Source organism: Bombina bombina, chromosome 9, assembly GCF_027579735.1.
Source record: "Bombina bombina isolate aBomBom1 chromosome 9, aBomBom1.pri, whole genome shotgun sequence".
Lineage (NCBI taxonomy): Eukaryota > Metazoa > Chordata > Amphibia > Anura > Bombinatoridae > Bombina > Bombina bombina.
Window position 1 is genome coordinate 280,742,859 of NC_069507.1, and position 20,412 is coordinate 280,763,270.

Consider the following 20,412-nt stretch of genomic DNA (forward strand, 5'->3'; position numbering starts at 1 on the left):
TATATACAGTACAGTATGTTTTCTCTATCAGAGGACTACTATATACAATACAATATGTTTTCTCTATCAGATGACTATATACAGTACAGTATGTTTTCTCTATCATATGACTATATACAGTACAGTATGTTTTCTCTATCAGAGGACTATATACAATACAGTATGTTTTCTCTATCAGATGACTATATACAGTACAGTATGTTTTCTCTATCAGATGACTATATACAGTGCATTATGTTTTCTCTATCTGATGACTATATACAGTACAGTATGTTTTCTCTATCAGAGGACTATATACAGTACAGTATGTTTTCTCTATCAGATGACTATATACAAAACAGTATATTTTCTGTATCAGAGGACTATATACAATACAGTATATTTTCTTTATCAGATGACTATATAAAGTACAGTATGTTTTCTCTATCAGATGACTATATACAGTACAGTATGTTTTCTCTATCAGATGACTATATACAGTACAGTATGTTTTCTCTATCAGATGACTATATACAAAACAGTATATTTTCTGTATCAGAGGACTATATACAATACAGTATGTTTTCTCTATCATATGACTATATACAGTACAGTATGTTTTCTCTATCAGATGACTATATACAGTACAGTATGTTTTCTCTATCAGATGACTATATACAGTGCATTATGTTTTCTCTATCAGATGACTATATACAAAACAGTATATTTTCTCTATCAGATGACTATATTCAATACAGTATATTTTCTCTATCATATGACTATATACAGTACAGTATGTTTTCTCTATCAGATGACTATATACAAAACAGTATATTTTCTGTATCAGAGGACTATATACAATACAGTATATTTTCTCTATCAGATGACTATATACAGTACAGTATGTTTTCTCTATCAGATGACTATATACAGTACAGTATGTTTTCTCTATCAGATGACTATATACAGTGCATTATGTTTTCTCTATCAGATGACTGTATACAATACAGTATATTTTCTCTATCATATGACTATATACAGTACAGTATGTTTTCTCTATCAGATGACTATATACAGTACAGTATGTTTTCTCTATCAGATGACTATATACAGTGCATTTTGTTTTCTCTATCAGATGACTATATACAATACAGTATGTTTTCTCTATCAGAGGATTATATACAGTGCATTATGTTTTCTCTATCAGATGACTATATACAGTACAGTATGTTTTCTCTATCAGATGACTATATACAGTACAGTATGTTTTCTCTATCAGAGGACTATATACAATACAGTATGTTTTCTCTATCAGATGACTATATACAAAACAGTATATTTTCTCTATCAGATGACTATATACAGTACAGTATGTTTTCTCTATCAGATGACTATATACAGTACAGTATGTTTTCTCTATCAGATGACTATATACAGTACAGTATGTTTTCTCTATCAGATGACTATATACAGTGCATTATGTTTTCTCTATCAGAGGACTATATACAGTACAGTATGTTTTCTCTATCAGATGACTATATACAAAACAGTATATTTTCTGTATCAGAGGACTATATACAGTACAGTATGTTTTCTCTATCAGAGGACTATATACAGTACAGTATGTTTTCTCTATCAGAGGACTATATACAGTACAGTATATTTTCTCTATCAGATGACTATATTCAATTCAATATGTTTTCTCTATCAGATGACTATATACAGTACAGTATATTTTCTCTATCAGATGACTATATACAGTGCATTATGTTTTCTCTATCAGATGACTGTATACAATACAGTATATTTTCTCTATCATATGACTATATACAGTACAGTATGTTTTCTCTATCAGATGACTATATACAGTACAGTATGTTTTCTCTATCAGATGACTATATACAGTGCATTTTGTTTTCTCTATCAGATGACTATATACAATACAGTATGTTTTCTCTATCAGAGGATTATATACAGTGCATTATGTTTTCTCTATCAGATGACTATATACAAAACAGTATATTTTCTCTATCAGATGACTATATACAATACAGTATATTTTCTCTATCATATGACTATATACAGTACAGTATGTTTTCTCTATCAGATGACTATATACAGTACAGTATGTTTTCTCTATCAGATGACTATATACAGTACAGTATGTTTTCTCTATCAGATGACTATATACAGTGCATTATGTTTTCTCTATCAGAGGACTATATACAGTACAGTATGTTTTCTCTATCAGATGACTATATACAAAACAGTATATTTTCTGTATCAGAGGACTATATACAGTACAGTATGTTTTCTCTATCAGAGGACTATATACAGTACAGTATGTTTTCTCTATCAGAGGACTATATACAGTACAGTATATTTTCTCTATCAGATGACTATATTCAATTCAATATCTTTTCTCTATCAGATGACTATATACATTACAGTATATTTTCTCTATCAGATGACTATATACAGTACAGTATGTTTTCTCTATCAGATGACTATATACAGTACAGTATGTTTTCTCTATCAGATGACTATATACAGTACAGTATGTTTTCTCTATCTGATGACTATACACAATACAGTATGTTTTCTCTATCAGATGACTATATACAATACAGTATGTTTTCTCTATCAGATGACTATATACAAAACAGTATATTTTCTGTATCAGAGGACTATATACAGTACATTATGTTTTCTCTATCAGATGACTATATACAGTAAATTATGTTTTCTCTATCAGATGACTATATACAGTACAGTATGTTTTCTCTATCTGATGACTATATACAGTACAGTATGTTTTCTCTATCAGATGACTATATACAGTACAGTATGTTTTCTCTATCAGATGACTATATACAGTGCATTTTGTTTTCTCTATCAGATGACTATATACAATACAGTATGTTTTCTCTATCAGAGGATTATATACAGTGCATTATGTTTTCTCTATCAGATGACTATATACAAAACAGTATATTTTCTCTATCAGATGACTATATACAATACAGTATATTTTCTCTATCATATGACTATATACAGTACAGTATGTTTTCTCTATCAGATGACTATATACAGTACAGTATGTTTTCTCTATCAGATGACTATATACAGTACAGTATGTTTTCTCTATCAGATGACTATATACAGTGCATTATGTTTTCTCTATCAGAGGACTATATACAGTACAGTATGTTTTCTCTATCAGATGACTATATACAAAACAGTATATTTTCTGTATCAGAGGACTATATACAGTACAGTATATTTTCTCTATCAGATGACTATATACAGTACAGTATGTTTTCTCTATCAGATGACTATATACAGTACAGTATGTTTTCTCTATCAGATGACTATATACAGTACAGTATGTTTTATCTATCAGATGACTATATACAGTACAGTATGTTTTCTCTATCAGATGACTATATACAGTACAGTATGTTTTCTCTATCAGATGACTATATACAGTACAGTATGTTTTCTCTATCATATGATTATATACAGTGCATTATGTTTTCTCTATCTGATGACTATATACAATACAGTATGTTTTCTCTATCAGATGACTATATACAATACAGTATGTTTTCTCTATCAGATGACTATATACAAAACAGTATATTTTCTGTATCAGAGGACTATATACAGTACATTATGTTTTCTCTATCAGATGACTATATACAGTAAATTATGTTTTCTCTATCAGATGACTATATACAGTACAGTATGTTTTCTCTATCTGATGACTATATACAGTACAGTATGTTTTCTCTATCAGAGGACTATATACAAAACAGTATATTTTCTGTATCAGAGGACTATATACAATACAGTATGTTTTCTCTATCAGATGACTATATACAAAACAGTATATTTTCTGTATCAGATGACTATATACAGTACAGTATGTTTTCTCTATCAGATGACTATATACAATACAGTATGTTTTCTCTATCAGATGACTATATACAGTACAGTATGTTTTCTCTATCAGAGGACTATATACAATACAGTATGTTTTCTCTATCAGAGGACTATATACAATACAGTATGTTTTCTCTATCAGAGGACTATATACAATACAGTATGTTTTCTCTATCAGATGACTATATACAGTATGTTTTCTCTATCATAGGACTATATACAGTACAGTATGTTTTCTTTATCAGATGACTATATACAATACAGTATGTTTTCTCTATCAGATGACTATATACAATACAGTATGTTTTCTCTATCAGATGACTATATACAGTGCATTGTTTTCTCTATCAGATGACTATATACAAAACAGTATATTTTCTGTATCAGAGGACTATATACAGTACAGTATGTTTTCTCTATCAGATGACTATATACAAAACAGTATATTTTCTGTATCAGAGGACTATATACAATACAGTATGTTTTCTCTATCAGATGACTATATACAGTACAGTATGTTTTCTCTATCAGATGACTATATACAATACAGTATGTTTTCTCTATCAGATGACTATATACAGTACAGTATGTTTTCTCTATCAGATGACTATATACAATACAGTATGTTTTCTCTATCAGAGGACTATATACAATACAGTATGTTTTCTCTATCAGAGGACTATATACAATACAGTATGTTTTCTCTATCAGAGGACTATATACAATACAGTATGTTTTCTCTATCAGATGACTATATACAGTACAGTATGTTTTCTCTATCAGAGGACTATATACAGTACAGTATGTTTTCTTTATCAGATGACTATATACAATACAGTATGTTTTCTCTATCAGATGACTATATACAATACAGTATATTTTCTCTATCAGATGACTATATACAGTACAGTATGTTTTCTCTATCAGATGACTATATACAATACAGTATGTTTTCTCTATCAGAGGACTATATACAATACAGTATGTTTTCTCTATCAGAGGACTATATACAATACAGTATGTTTTCTCTATCAGAGGACTATATACAATACAGTATGTTTTCTCTATCAGATGACTATATACAATACAGTATGTTTTCTCTATCAGAGGACTATATACAATACAGTATGTTTTCTCTATCAGATGACTATATACAGTACAGTATGTTTTCTCTATCATATGACTATATACAGTACAGTATGTTTTCTCTATCAGATGACTATATACATTACAGTATGTTTTCTCTATCAGAGGACTACTATATACAATACAGTATGTTTTCTCTATCAGATGACTATATACAGTACAGTATGTTTTCTCTATCATATGACTATATACAGTACAGTATGTTTTCTCTATCAGAGGACTATATACAATACAGTATGTTTTCTCTATCAGATGACTATATACAGTACAGTATGTTTTCTCTATCAGATGACTATATACAGTACAGTATGTTTTCTATATCAGATGACTATATACAGTACAGTATATTTTCTCTATCAGATGACTATATACAGTACAGTATGTTTTCTCTATCAGAGGACTATATACAGTACAGTATGTTTTCTTTATCAGATGACTATATACAATACAGTATGTTTTCTCTATCAGATGACTATATACAATACAGTATGTTTTCTCTATCAGATGACTATATACAAAACAGTATATTTTCTGTATCAGAGGACTATATACAGTACAGTATGTTTTCTCTATCAGATGACTATATACAGTGCATTATGTTTTCTCTATCAGATGACTATATACAATACAGTATGTTTTCTCTATCAGAGGACTATATACAGTACAGTATGTTTTCTCTATCATATGACTATATACAATACAGTATGTTTTCTCTATCAGAGGACTATATACAGTACAGTATGTTTTCTCTATCAGATGAGTATATACAGTGCATTATGTTTTCTCTATCTGATGACTATATACAGTACAGTATGTTTTCTCTATCAGAGGACTATATACAGTACAGTATGTTTTCTCTATCAGATGACTATATACAAAACAGTATATTTTCTGTATCAGAGGACTATATACAATACAGTATATTTTCTTTATCAGATGACTATATAAAGTACAGTATGTTTTCTCTATCAGATGACTATATACAGTACAGTATGTTTTCTCTATCAGATGACTATATACAAAACAGTATATTTTCTGTATCAGAGGACTATATACAATACAGTATGTTTTCTCTATCATATGACTATATACAGTACAGTATGTTTTCTCTATCAGATGACTATATACAGTACAGTATGTTTTCTCTATCAGATGACTATATACAGTGCATTATGTTTTCTCTATCAGATGACTATATACAAAACAGTATATTTTCTCTATCAGATGACTATATTCAATACAGTATATTTTCTCTATCATATGACTATATACAGTACAGTATGTTTTCTCTATCAGATGACTATATACAAAACAGTATATTTTCTGTATCAGAGGACTATATACAATACAGTATATTTTCTCTATCAGATGACTATATACAGTACAGTATGTTTTCTCTATCAGATGACTATATACAGTACAGTATGTTTTCTCTATCAGATGACTATATACAGTGCATTATGTTTTCTCTATCAGATGACTGTATACAATACAGTATATTTTCTCTATCATATGACTATATACAGTACAGTATGTTTTCTCTATCAGATGACTATATACAGTACAGTATGTTTTCTCTATCAGATGACTATATACAGTGCATTTTGTTTTCTCTATCAGATGACTATATACAATACAGTATGTTTTCTCTATCAGAGGATTATATACAGTGCATTATGTTTTCTCTATCAGATGACTATATACAGTACAGTATGTTTTCTCTATCAGATGACTATATACAGTACAGTATGTTTTCTCTATCAGAGGACTATATACAATACAGTATGTTTTCTCTATCAGATGACTATATACAAAACAGTATATTTTCTCTATCAGATGACTATATACAGTACAGTATGTTTTCTCTATCAGATGACTATATACAGTACAGTATGTTTTCTCTATCAGATGAATATATACAGTACAGTATGTTTTCTCTATCAGATGACTATATACAGTGCATTATGTTTTCTCTATCAGAGGACTATATACAGTACAGTATGTTTTCTCTATCAGATGACTATATACAAAACAGTATATTTTCTGTATCAGAGGACTATATACAGTACAGTATGTTTTCTCTATCAGAGGACTATATACAGTACAGTATGTTTTCTCTATCAGAGGACTATATACAGTACAGTATATTTTCTCTATCAGATGACTATATTCAATTCAATATGTTTTCTCTATCAGATGACTATATACAGTACAGTATATTTTCTCTATCAGATGACTATATACAGTGCATTATGTTTTCTCTATCAGATGACTGTATACAATACAGTATATTTTCTCTATCATATGACTATATACAGTACAGTATGTTTTCTCTATCAGATGACTATATACAGTACAGTATGTTTTCTCTATCAGATGACTATATACAGTGCATTTTGTTTTCTCTATCAGATGACTATATACAATACAGTATGTTTTCTCTATCAGAGGATTATATACAGTGCATTATGTTTTCTCTATCAGATGACTATATACAAAACAGTATATTTTCTCTATCAGATGACTATATACAATACAGTATATTTTCTCTATCAGATGACTATATACAGTACAGTATGTTTTCTCTATCAGATGACTATATACAGTACAGTATGTTTTCTCTATCAGATGACTATATACAGTACAGTATGTTTTCTCTATCAGATGACTATATACAGTGCATTATGTTTTCTCTATCAGAGGACTATATACAGTACAGTATGTTTTCTCTATCAGATGACTATATACAAAACAGTATATTTTCTGTATCAGAGGACTATATACAGTACAGTATGTTTTCTCTATCAGAGGACTATATACAGTACAGTATGTTTTCTCTATCAGAGGACTATATACAGTACAGTATATTTTCTCTATCAGATGACTATATTCAATTCAATATCTTTTCTCTATCAGATGACTATATACATTACAGTATATTTTCTCTATCAGATGACTATATACAGTACAGTATGTTTTCTCTATCAGATGACTATATACAGTACAGTATGTTTTCTCTATCAGATGACTATATACAATACAGTATGTTTTCTCTATCAGATGACTATATACAAAACAGTATATTTTCTGTATCAGAGGACTATATACAGTACATTATGTTTTCTCTATCAGATGACTATATACAGTAAATTATGTTTTCTCTATCAGATGACTATATACAGTACAGTATGTTTTCTCTATCTGATGACTATATACAGTACAGTATGTTTTCTCTATCAGATGACTATATACAGTACAGTATGTTTTCTCTATCAGATGACTATATACAGTGCATTTTGTTTTCTCTATCAGATGACTATATACAATACAGTATGTTTTCTCTATCAGAGGATTATATACAGTGCATTATGTTTTCTCTATCAGATGACTATATACAAAACAGTATATTTTCTCTATCAGATGACTATATACAATACAGTATATTTTCTCTATCATATGACTATATACAGTACAGTATGTTTTCTCTATCAGATGACTATATACAGTACAGTATGTTTTCTCTATCAGATGACTATATACAGTACAGTATGTTTTCTCTATCAGATGACTATATACAGTGCATTATGTTTTCTCTATCAGAGGACTATATACAGTACAGTATGTTTTCTCTATCAGATGACTATATACAAAACAGTATATTTTCTGTATCAGAGGACTATATACAGTACAGTATATTTTCTCTATCAGATGACTATATACAGTACAGTATGTTTTCTCTATCAGATGACTATATACAGTACAGTATGTTTTCTCTATCAGATGACTATATACAGTACAGTATGTTTTATCTATCAGATGACTATATACAGTACAGTATGTTTTCTCTATCAGATGACTATATACAGTACAGTATGTTTTCTCTATCAGATGACTATATACAGTACAGTATGTTTTCTCTATCATATGATTATATACAGTGCATTATGTTTTCTCTATCTGATGACTATATACAATACAGTATGTTTTCTCTATCAGATGACTATATACAATACAGTATGTTTTCTCTATCAGATGACTATATACAAAACAGTATATTTTCTGTATCAGAGGACTATATACAGTACATTATGTTTTCTCTATCAGATGACTATATACAGTAAATTATGTTTTCTCTATCAGATGACTATATACAGTACAGTATGTTTTCTCTATCTGATGACTATATACAGTACAGTATGTTTTCTCTATCAGATGACTATATACAGTGCATTATGTTTTCTCTATCAGAGGACTATATACAAAACAGTATATTTTCTGTATCAGAGGACTATATACAATACAGTATGTTTTCTCTATCAGATGACTATATACAAAACAGTATATTTTCTGTATCAGATGACTATATACAGTACAGTATGTTTTCTCTATCAGATGACTATATACAATACAGTATGTTTTCTCTATCAGATGACTATATACAGTACAGTATGTTTTCTCTATCAGAGGACTATATACAATACAGTATGTTTTCTCTATCAGAGGACTATATACAATACAGTATGTTTTCTCTATCAGAGGACTATATACAATACAGTATGTTTTCTCTATCAGATGACTATATACAAAACAGTATATTTTCTCTATCAGATGACTATATACAATACAGTATATTTTCTCTATCATATGACTATATACAGTACAGTATGTTTTCTCTATCAGATGACTATATACAGTACAGTATGTTTTCTCTATCAGATGACTATATACAGTACAGTATGTTTTCTCTATCAGATGACTATATACAGTGCATTATGTTTTCTCTATCAGAGGACTATATACAGTACAGTATGTTTTCTCTATCAGATGACTATATACAAAACAGTATATTTTCTGTATCAGAGGACTATATACAGTACAGTATATTTTCTCTATCAGATGACTATATACAGTACAGTATGTTTTCTCTATCAGATGACTATATACAGTACAGTATGTTTTCTCTATCAGATGACTATATACAGTACAGTATGTTTTCTCTATCAGATGACTATATACAGTACAGTATGTTTTCTCTATCAGATGACTATATACAGTACAGTATGTTTTCTCTATCAGATGACTATATACAGTACAGTATGTTTTCTCTATCATATGATTATATACAGTGCATTATGTTTTCTCTATCTGATGACTATATACAATACAGTATGTTTTCTCTATCAGATGACTATATACAATACAGTATGTTTTCTCTATCAGATGACTATATACAAAACAGTATATTTTCTGTATCAGAGGACTATATACAGTACATTATGTTTTCTCTATCAGATGACTATATACAGTAAATTATGTTTTCTCTATCAGATGACTATATACAGTACAGTATGTTTTCTCTATCTGATGACTATATACAGTACAGTATGTTTTCTCTATCAGATGACTATATACAGTGCATTATGTTTTCTCTATCAGAGGACTATATACAAAACAGTATATTTTCTGTATCAGAGGACTATATACAATACAGTATGTTTTCTCTATCAGATGACTATATACAAAACAGTATATTTTCTGTATCAGATGACTATATACAGTACAGTATGTTTTCTCTATCAGATGACTATATACAATACAGTATGTTTTCTCTATCAGATGACTATATACAGTACAGTATGTTTTCTCTATCAGAGGACTATATACAATACAGTATGTTTTCTCTATCAGAGGACTATATACAATACAGTATGTTTTCTCTATCAGAGGACTATATACAATACAGTATGTTTTCTCTATCAGATGACTATATACAGTATGTTTTCTCTATCATAGGACTATATACAGTACAGTATGTTTTCTTTATCAGATGACTATATACAATACAGTATGTTTTCTCTATCAGATGACTATATACAATACAGTATGTTTTCTCTATCAGATGACTATATACAGTGCATTGTTTTCTCTATCAGATGACTATATACAAAACAGTATATTTTCTGTATCAGAGGACTATATACAGTACAGTATGTTTTCTCTATCAGATGACTATATACAAAACAGTATATTTTCTGTATCAGAGGACTATATACAATACAGTATGTTTTCTCTATCAGATGACTATATACAGTACAGTATGTTTTCTCTATCAGATGACTATATACAATACAGTATGTTTTCTCTATCAGATGACTATATACAGTACAGTATGTTTTCTCTATCAGATGACTATATACAATACAGTATGTTTTCTCTATCAGAGGACTATATACAATACAGTATGTTTTCTCTATCAGAGGACTATATACAATACAGTATGTTTTCTCTATCAGAGGACTATATACAATACAGTATGTTTTCTCTATCAGATGACTATATACAGTACAGTATGTTTTCTCTATCAGAGGACTATATACAGTACAGTATGTTTTCTTTATCAGATGACTATATACAATACAGTATGTTTTCTCTATCAGATGACTATATACAATACAGTATATTTTCTCTATCAGATGACTATATACAGTACAGTATGTTTTCTCTATCAGATGACTATATACAATACAGTATGTTTTCTCTATCAGAGGACTATATACAATACAGTATGTTTTCTCTATCAGAGGACTATATACAATACAGTATGTTTTCTCTATCAGAGGACTATATACAATACAGTATGTTTTCTCTATCAGATGACTATATACAATACAGTATGTTTTCTCTATCAGAGGACTATATACAATACAGTATGTTTTCTCTATCAGATGACTATATACAGTACAGTATGTTTTCTCTATCATATGACTATATACAGTACAGTATGTTTTCTCTATCAGATGACTATATACATTACAGTATGTTTTCTCTATCAGAGGACTACTATATACAATACAGTATGTTTTCTCTATCAGATGACTATATACAGTACAGTATGTTTTCTCTATCATATGACTATATACAGTACAGTATGTTTTCTCTATCAGAGGACTATATACAATACAGTATGTTTTCTCTATCAGATGACTATATACAGTACAGTATGTTTTCTCTATCAGATGACTATATACAGTACAGTATGTTTTCTATATCAGATGACTATATACAGTACAGTATATTTTCTCTATCAGATGACTATATACAGTACAGTATGTTTTCTCTATCAGAGGACTATATACAGTACAGTATGTTTTCTTTATCAGATGACTATATACAATACAGTATGTTTTCTCTATCAGATGACTATATACAATACAGTATGTTTTCTCTATCAGATGACTATATACAAAACAGTATATTTTCTGTATCAGAGGACTATATACAGTACAGTATGTTTTCTCTATCAGATGACTATATACAGTGCATTATGTTTTCTCTATCAGATGACTATATACAATACAGTATGTTTTCTCTATCAGAGGACTATATACAGTACAGTATGTTTTCTCTATCATATGACTATATACAATACAGTATGTTTTCTCTATCAGAGGACTATATACAGTACAGTATGTTTTCTCTATCAGATGAGTATATACAGTGCATTATGTTTTCTCTATCTGATGACTATATACAGTACAGTATGTTTTCTCTATCAGAGGACTATATACAGTACAGTATGTTTTCTCTATCAGATGACTATATACAAAACAGTATATTTTCTGTATCAGAGGACTATATACAATACAGTATATTTTCTTTATCAGATGACTATATAAAGTACAGTATGTTTTCTCTATCAGATGACTATATACAGTACAGTATGTTTTCTCTATCAGATGACTATATACAAAACAGTATATTTTCTGTATCAGAGGACTATATACAATACAGTATGTTTTCTCTATCATATGACTATATACAGTACAGTATGTTTTCTCTATCAGATGACTATATACAGTACAGTATGTTTTCTCTATCAGATGACTATATACAGTGCATTATGTTTTCTCTATCAGATGACTATATACAAAACAGTATATTTTCTCTATCAGATGACTATATTCAATACAGTATATTTTCTCTATCATATGACTATATACAGTACAGTATGTTTTCTCTATCAGATGACTATATACAAAACAGTATATTTTCTGTATCAGAGGACTATATACAATACAGTATATTTTCTCTATCAGATGACTATATACAGTACAGTATGTTTTCTCTATCAGATGACTATATACAGTACAGTATGTTTTCTCTATCAGATGACTATATATAGTACAGTATGTTTTCTCTATCAGATGACTATATACAGTACAGTATGTTTTCTCTATCAGATGACTATATACAGTGCATTATGTTTTCTCTATCAGATGACTATATACAAAACAGTATATTTTCTCTATCAGATGACTATATACAATACAGTATATTTTCTCTATCATATGACTATATACAGTACAGTATGTTTTCTCTATCAGATGACTATATACAGTACAGTATGTTTTCTCTATCAGATGACTATATACAGTACAGTATGTTTTCTCTATCAGATGACTATATACAGTGCATTTTGTTTTCTCTATCAGATGACTATATACAATACAGTATGTTTTCTCTATCAGAGGATTATATACAGTGCATTATGTTTTCTCTATCAGATGACTATATACAAAACAGTATATTTTCTCTATCAGATGACTATATACAATACAGTATATTTTCTCTATCATATGACTATATACAGTACAGTATGTTTTCTCTATCAGATGACTATATACAGTACAGTATGTTTTCTCTATCAGATGACTATATACAGTACAGTATGTTTTCTCTATCAGATGACTATATACAGTGCATTATGTTTTCTCTATCAGAGGACTATATACAGTACAGTATGTTTTCTCTATCAGATGACTATATACAAAACAGTATATTTTCTGTATCAGAGGACTATATACAATACAGTATATTTTCTGTATCAGAGGACTATATACAGTACAGTATGTTTTCTCTATCAGATGACTATATACAGTACAGTATGTTTTCTCTATCAGATGACTATATACAGTACAGTATGTTTTCTCTATCAGATGACTATATACAATACAGTATGTTTTCTCTATCAGATGACTATATACAAAACAGTATATTTTCTATATCAGATGACTATATACAATACAGTATGTTTTCTCTATCAGATGACTATATACAGTACAGTATGTTTTCTCCATCAGGGGACTATATACAGTGCATTATGTTTTCTCTATCTGATGACTATATACAGTACAGTATGTTTTCTCTATCAGATGACTATATACAAAACAGTATATTTTCTGTATCAGAGGACTATATACAGTACAGTATGTTTTCTCTATCAGGTGACTATATACAGTACAGTATGCTTTCTCTATCAGATGACTATATACAGTGCATTATGTTTTCTCTATCAGATGACTATATACAATACAGTATGTTTTCTCTATCAGATGACTATATACAGTACAGTATGTTTTCTCTATCAGGTGACTATATACAGTACAGTATGTTTTCTCTATCAGATGACTATATACAATACAGTATGTTTTCTCTATCAGATGACTATATACAATACAGTATGTTTTCTCTATCAGATGACTATATACAATACAGTATGTTTTCTCTATCAGATGACTATATACAATACAGTATATTTTCTCTATCAGATGACTATATACAGTACAGTATGTTTTCTCTATCAGATGACTATATACAATACAGTATGTTTTCTCTATCAGAGGACTATATACAATACAGTATGTTTTCTCTATCAGAGGACTATATACAATACAGTATGTTTTCTCTATCAGAGGACTATATACAATACAGTATGTTTTCTCTATCAGATGACTATATACAATACAGTATGTTTTCTCTATCAGAGGACTATATACAATACAGTATGTTTTCTCTATCAGATGACTATATACAGTACAGTATGTTTTCTCTATCATATGACTATATACAGTACAGTATGTTTTCTCTATCAGATGACTATATACAGTACAGTATGTTTTCTCTATCAGATGACTATATACAAAACAGTATTTTTTCTGTATCAGAGGACTATATAGAATACAGTATGTTTTCTCTATCAGATGACTATATACAGTACAGTATGTTTTCTCTATCAGATGACTATATACAATACAGTATGTTTTCTCTATCAGATGACTATATACAAAACAGTATATTTTCTGTATCAGAGGACTATATACAATACAGTATATTTTCTGTATCAGAGGACTATATACAGTACAGTATGTTTTCTCTATCAGATGACTATATACAGTACAGTATGTTTCGTCTATCAGATGACTATATACAGTGCATTATGTTTTCTCTATCAGAGGACTAAATACAGTACAGTATGTTTTCTCTATTAGAGGACTATATACAATACAGTATGTTTTCTCTATCTGATGACTATATACAGTACAGTATGTTTTCTCTATCAGAGGACTATATACAATACAGTATGTTTTCTCCATCAGGGGACTGACAGACATATCTATCCTCCGGTCTTTTATACACCTGCGATATGTGGATGTTTCCCAGAATCTCTTGAGGGACATTTCCCCACTGGCAGCTCTAACACATCTTCTGTCCTTACGTGTTGATCAGAACCAGCTGCTGAATGTCAGTGGGTTAGGGGACCTGCCATACCTACAGCAGGCCAGCTTTGCACAGAACCATATGCGCAGCCTGGAAGATGTTGCACAGTCCCGTCTTGAGTCCCTCAGCTTAATTGGTCAGTGGTGTCCTGTGATCTCTTTTGTTAATTAGTTTTGGGTCCCATTATACTTCTGCTCACTGTATCTGTACCCATCTGCTCTCTGTCTCTGTACCCATCTGCTCTCTGTCTCTGTACAATCTGCTCTCTGTCTCTGTTCCCATCTGCTCTCTGTCTCTGTACCCATCTGCTCTCTGTCTCTGTACCCATCTGCTCTCTGTCTCTGTGCCCATCTGCTCTCTGTCTCTGTACCCATATGCTCTCTGTCTCTGTACCCATCTGCTCTCTGTCTCTGTGCCCATCTGCTCTCTGTCTCTGTACCCATATGCTCTCTGTCTCTGCACCCATCTGCTCTCTGTCTCTGTACCCATCTGCTCTCTGTCTCTGTACAATCTGCTCTCTGTCTCTGTTCCTATCTGCTCTCTGTCTCTGTACCCATCTGCTCTCTGTCTCTGTACCCATCTGCTCTCTGTCTCTGTACCCATCTGCTCTCTTTCTTTGTACCCATCTTCTCTCTGTCTCTGTACCCATCTGCTCTCTGTCTCTGTACCCATCTGCTCTCTGTCTCTGTGCCCATCTGCTCTCTGTCTCTGTACCCATTTGCTCTCTGTCTCTGTACACATCTGCTCTCTGTCTCTGTACCCATCTGCTCTCTGTCCTGTACCCATCTGCTCTCTGTCTCTGTACCCATCTGTGTTTAGGTGTAGTTGGTACCTTCTACAGTTGTGGTGTGTGTGTTTAGGTATGGTTGGTACCTTCTACAGTTGTTGTGTTTGTGTTTAGGTTGGGTTGGTACCTTTTACAGTCTCTGTCTCTGTACACATCTGCTCTCTGTCTCTGTACACATCTGCTCTCTGTCCTGTACCCATCTGCTCTCTGTCTCTGTACCCATCTGTGTTTAGGTGTAGTTGGTATTTTCTACAGTTGTGGTGTGTGTGTTTAGGTATGGTTGGTACCTTCTACAGTTGTTGTGTGTGTGTTTAGGTTGGGTTGGTACCTTTTACAGTAGTTGTGTGTGTTTGTTTAGGTGTGGTTGATACTTTCTACAGTTGTGGTGTGTGTATTTAGGTGTGGTTGGTACGTTCTACAGTTGTGGTGTGTGTATTTAGGTGTGGTTGGTATGTTCTACAGTTATGGTGTGTGTATGTGTTGTCAGTGCCTTCTACAATTGTGGTGTGTGTGTTTACTTGTGGTTAGTGTGTGTTTACTTGTGGTTAGTGTCTGTGACGACCTCTGGCTACCCCGACTGGGTAGCTCCGCCAAAAGGGTCCTTCCGGTACCTGGAACATGTAGCTGTAGAGCGGAGAACGTGATTTTAGCAAGAGCCCACCTAATAACCAGACAAGACCAGTATTAAGGTGAAACACGAACAGACTTTATTGGGAAAACCACACAGCTTATATACACATTCTCATCTTGATAAGAGCCTTATCTGATCCTGCCATTCCCGTCCCTCCAGACAGGCTGGTGCCTCCATAGAAGCCATAGTCATATAGAAACCCCCACAGTATCTAGGTCGCGGTTTCAGGGTGATCCCGGGGGAGCGGCGGCCTTTCAAGGGTGTAGTTGGAAAGCTCCTGGTCCCCAGATGGTACAGTCCAAAAAGCAACATAATCCATTACTGGGGACCGGAGTGACAGCCTGGCAAAGATACTCAGGAACAGCCTAAAGTGGGGGGATGTCCAAACCCCCCGATTCCTGAGCAGGCTCCCCCTCAGCACTCACTCTAACCCCTGTCCACCAAAGGCCTAGCAAATCCCTAAAAGAGCGGAGCTCTGGGGCAAAGGGCCTCTGAAGCGACCTAGGGTAAAGTTCAGCGGGGACCACTAGCAAGCCCAGCCGGTAAGTAGTTTCATAATTCCGACAAGGCAGGAAGGGGCCAAGCGGCGGAGCATCAGCTTTTTCCATGACAATGTGCAATCAGGGTAACAATACAAGGGAAGCTGGTGGGGGACACAATAATCAACAATAAGGGGAAGAGGTAGCCATGGCAGCCTGGTATTCATGACAGTGCTCCCCCCTTCAAAGTCCGGCAGACCCGACTAGATCCTGACAGGTTGGCTTGGGGCTTTCCGTTGGTGCTATTCCAATTCAGTTTGCCAGGAGAGGCTATCTGCATTGCCGTCACTCTTTCCCGGCCGAGATGTAATTGTAAAGTTGAAGGGCTGCAAAGCTATGCTCCACCGCAACAGATGTTCATTGTCCCTGGAAACCCGGTTAAGCCATACCAGTGGGTTGTGGTCGGTGAGCACTGTGAAGGACCTTCCGTATAGGAATGGCTGCAGTTTCTTGAGAGCCCACACCAGTGTCAAGCATTCCTTCTCAACTGCCGCGTAGCCTACCTCCCGAGGTAGTCATTTTCTGCTGATGTAGGCTACAGGGTGTTCACAGCCTTCCTCATCTACCTGGCTCAGCACTGCTCCCAACCCAAACATGGAGGCATCTGTATGAACACAAAAACGTTTGGATGGGTTAGGAGCGCCCAGGATAGGGGCAGAGACTGTCTTCAGTTGCTGGAAGGCAGCCTTGCACTCAAGGGAACAAAGGACTTGCCAGGGTAAGTGTTTTCAGGTCGGTCAGGGGTTTGGCCAGGGTGCTATAGCTGGGGAAAACTTATGGTAGCACCCTGCTGTACCAAGGAAGGCGAAAACTTGGGTTTTGGTCTTGGGGTCAGCCAGTTAGTGACTGCCTCAATCTTGGCTGGCTCCGGCCTCTGATTCCCACAGCCCACTCGGTGCCCAAGGTACTGGACCTCCAAACGCCCTACAGTGCACTTGTCGGGCTTCAGCGTCAGGCCCGCAGCCCTGATGTGGTCCAAAACGGTGCCTAAGGTGGACTAAGTGTTCCTCCCAGCTATTGCTGTAGATCACAATGTCATCCAGGTATGCGCAGGCATAATCTTGGAGTCCATCGAGGAGGCGATCTACCATCCTCTGGAACGTCGCCGGAGCATTCTTCATCCCAAACGGCATGACCTTAAACTGGTAGAGGCCGAATGGGGTAATGAATGCTGACTTCGGAATGGATTCCGGGTCCAGGGAAATCTGTCAGTACCTCTTGCACAGATCTAACGACGTTAGAAAGTTACCCTGGGCGATGCGGTCTAACATTTCATCTACCCTGGGCATAGGATAGGCATCGGTCGTGGTCCATCATTAAGCCTACGGTAATCTATACAGAAGCGGTTCGTGCCATCCCGCTTGGGTTACAGCACCACCGGGGATGCCCAGGGACTGTTGGAGGACTTGATAGCTCCGGTATCGACCATCTCCCTAAGTTTGCTGCGCATGCCTTCCCTAACTGACTCAGGGAGCCGCTACGCCAGCTGCCGCAAAGGCGCCTGTCCTGGGGTCTCTACACGGTGCACCGCTGTGGTGTACCCAGGGTCTGTGAAGAACATGTCCTGCCGCCTCTCTAGCACCTGTTTCACTTGCTCTCGCTGTGCCTTCCCTAGCCTTGCATCTAGCCTGATGTCTCCTACGCCTGCTGGTGCCCTACTCCGCCCGGGTAGCTCCGGCATGGGGAGACTTTCCCGAGTCCTCCATGGCTGGAGCGCATATGGAGGCTACCTCCTCTGGCCTCTCCTGGTACACCTTCGGCATGTTCACATAAATGGTCCAGCGGACTCGTTCATCTGAACATTTGGCTACCAGGTAGGTAGTATCACAAAGCTGCTCTATCACTCGGTAGGGTCCCTGCCAAGAAGCCTGCAGCTTGTCTGTCTTGGTCGGTTTTAGGGCCAGAACCTTCTGCCCCACTTCTAGGGTGCGGTTACGAGCATTACGGTTGTACCTCCACTTCTGCCTACCTTGGGCAATCTGAAGGTTCTCTCACACTCTGGCGGCGAGGTCCTTCAGTCAGTCCCTGAACTCCAGGACATACCCCACTATGGAGTGTCCCTTCTCCCCAACTGATCCTTCCCAGTGGGCTCTAAGAAGGTGAAGGGGCCCCCTCACCCTCCAGCCATATACTAACTCAAAGGGGGAGAACTCGGTAGATTCCTGGGGCACCTCCCTGTAAGCGAACAGGAGGTGCGGCAGGTACGTCTGCCAGTCCTTGTGAGAGGCTGAGAACGTCCGAAGCAGCTGCTTTAGTGTCCCGTTAAACCTCTCACACAAACCGTTGGTCTGGGGTGGTATGGGGAGCTTTGCAGGGGTCTTACCCCGCAAAGCTTCCATAGCTGCTGGGTGAGCTCAAGTCCCTTGGTCCGAGATAATCTCCCGGGAGAAAACCACTCTGGCAAAGATGCGGAGCAGAGTATCGGCTACGGTCTCTGCCTGGCTGTTGGCAAGGGGAATTTCCTCCGGGTACTGGGTAGCCTAGTCCATTACCGTCAGTATATATCTCTTCCCCGAGGGACTGGGACGGGGCAAGGTGCCAACGATGTCAACAGCTATCCTGCTGAATGGTTCGTCGATGATAGGTAAGAGATGCAAGAAGGTTTTAGAGTGATCACTGGTTTTCCCTACTCTCTGACAAATGTCGCAGGTACGGCAGTAGTGCCTAACATCTCCCGTTATCCCGGGCCAGAAGAAGGTCTGGGTCAGTCGTGGCAGGTCCTAGTAATCCCTAGATGTCCGGCCACTGGAATGTCATGCCCGATGCGCAGCAGGTCGTACCGGTACTTTTGCGGTACCACCAACTGTTGCTTGGGCATCTGCTTGCTC

General features: G+C 34.7%; 1 protein-coding gene across 1 annotated transcript in view; it reads left to right on the forward strand.

Moving 5' to 3' along the window:
* The window catches only part of LOC128640593 (leucine-rich repeat-containing protein 23-like), a 126,473-nt gene that overhangs the window by 15,062 nt on the left and 90,999 nt on the right, over positions 1 to 20,412 (forward strand). Inside the window, exon 2 of the mRNA XM_053693064.1 lies at positions 15,507 to 15,763. Within this exon, the coding sequence (XP_053549039.1) occupies positions 15,507 to 15,763 (257 nt within the window). The remainder of the gene's footprint in view (positions 1 to 15,506; positions 15,764 to 20,412) is intronic.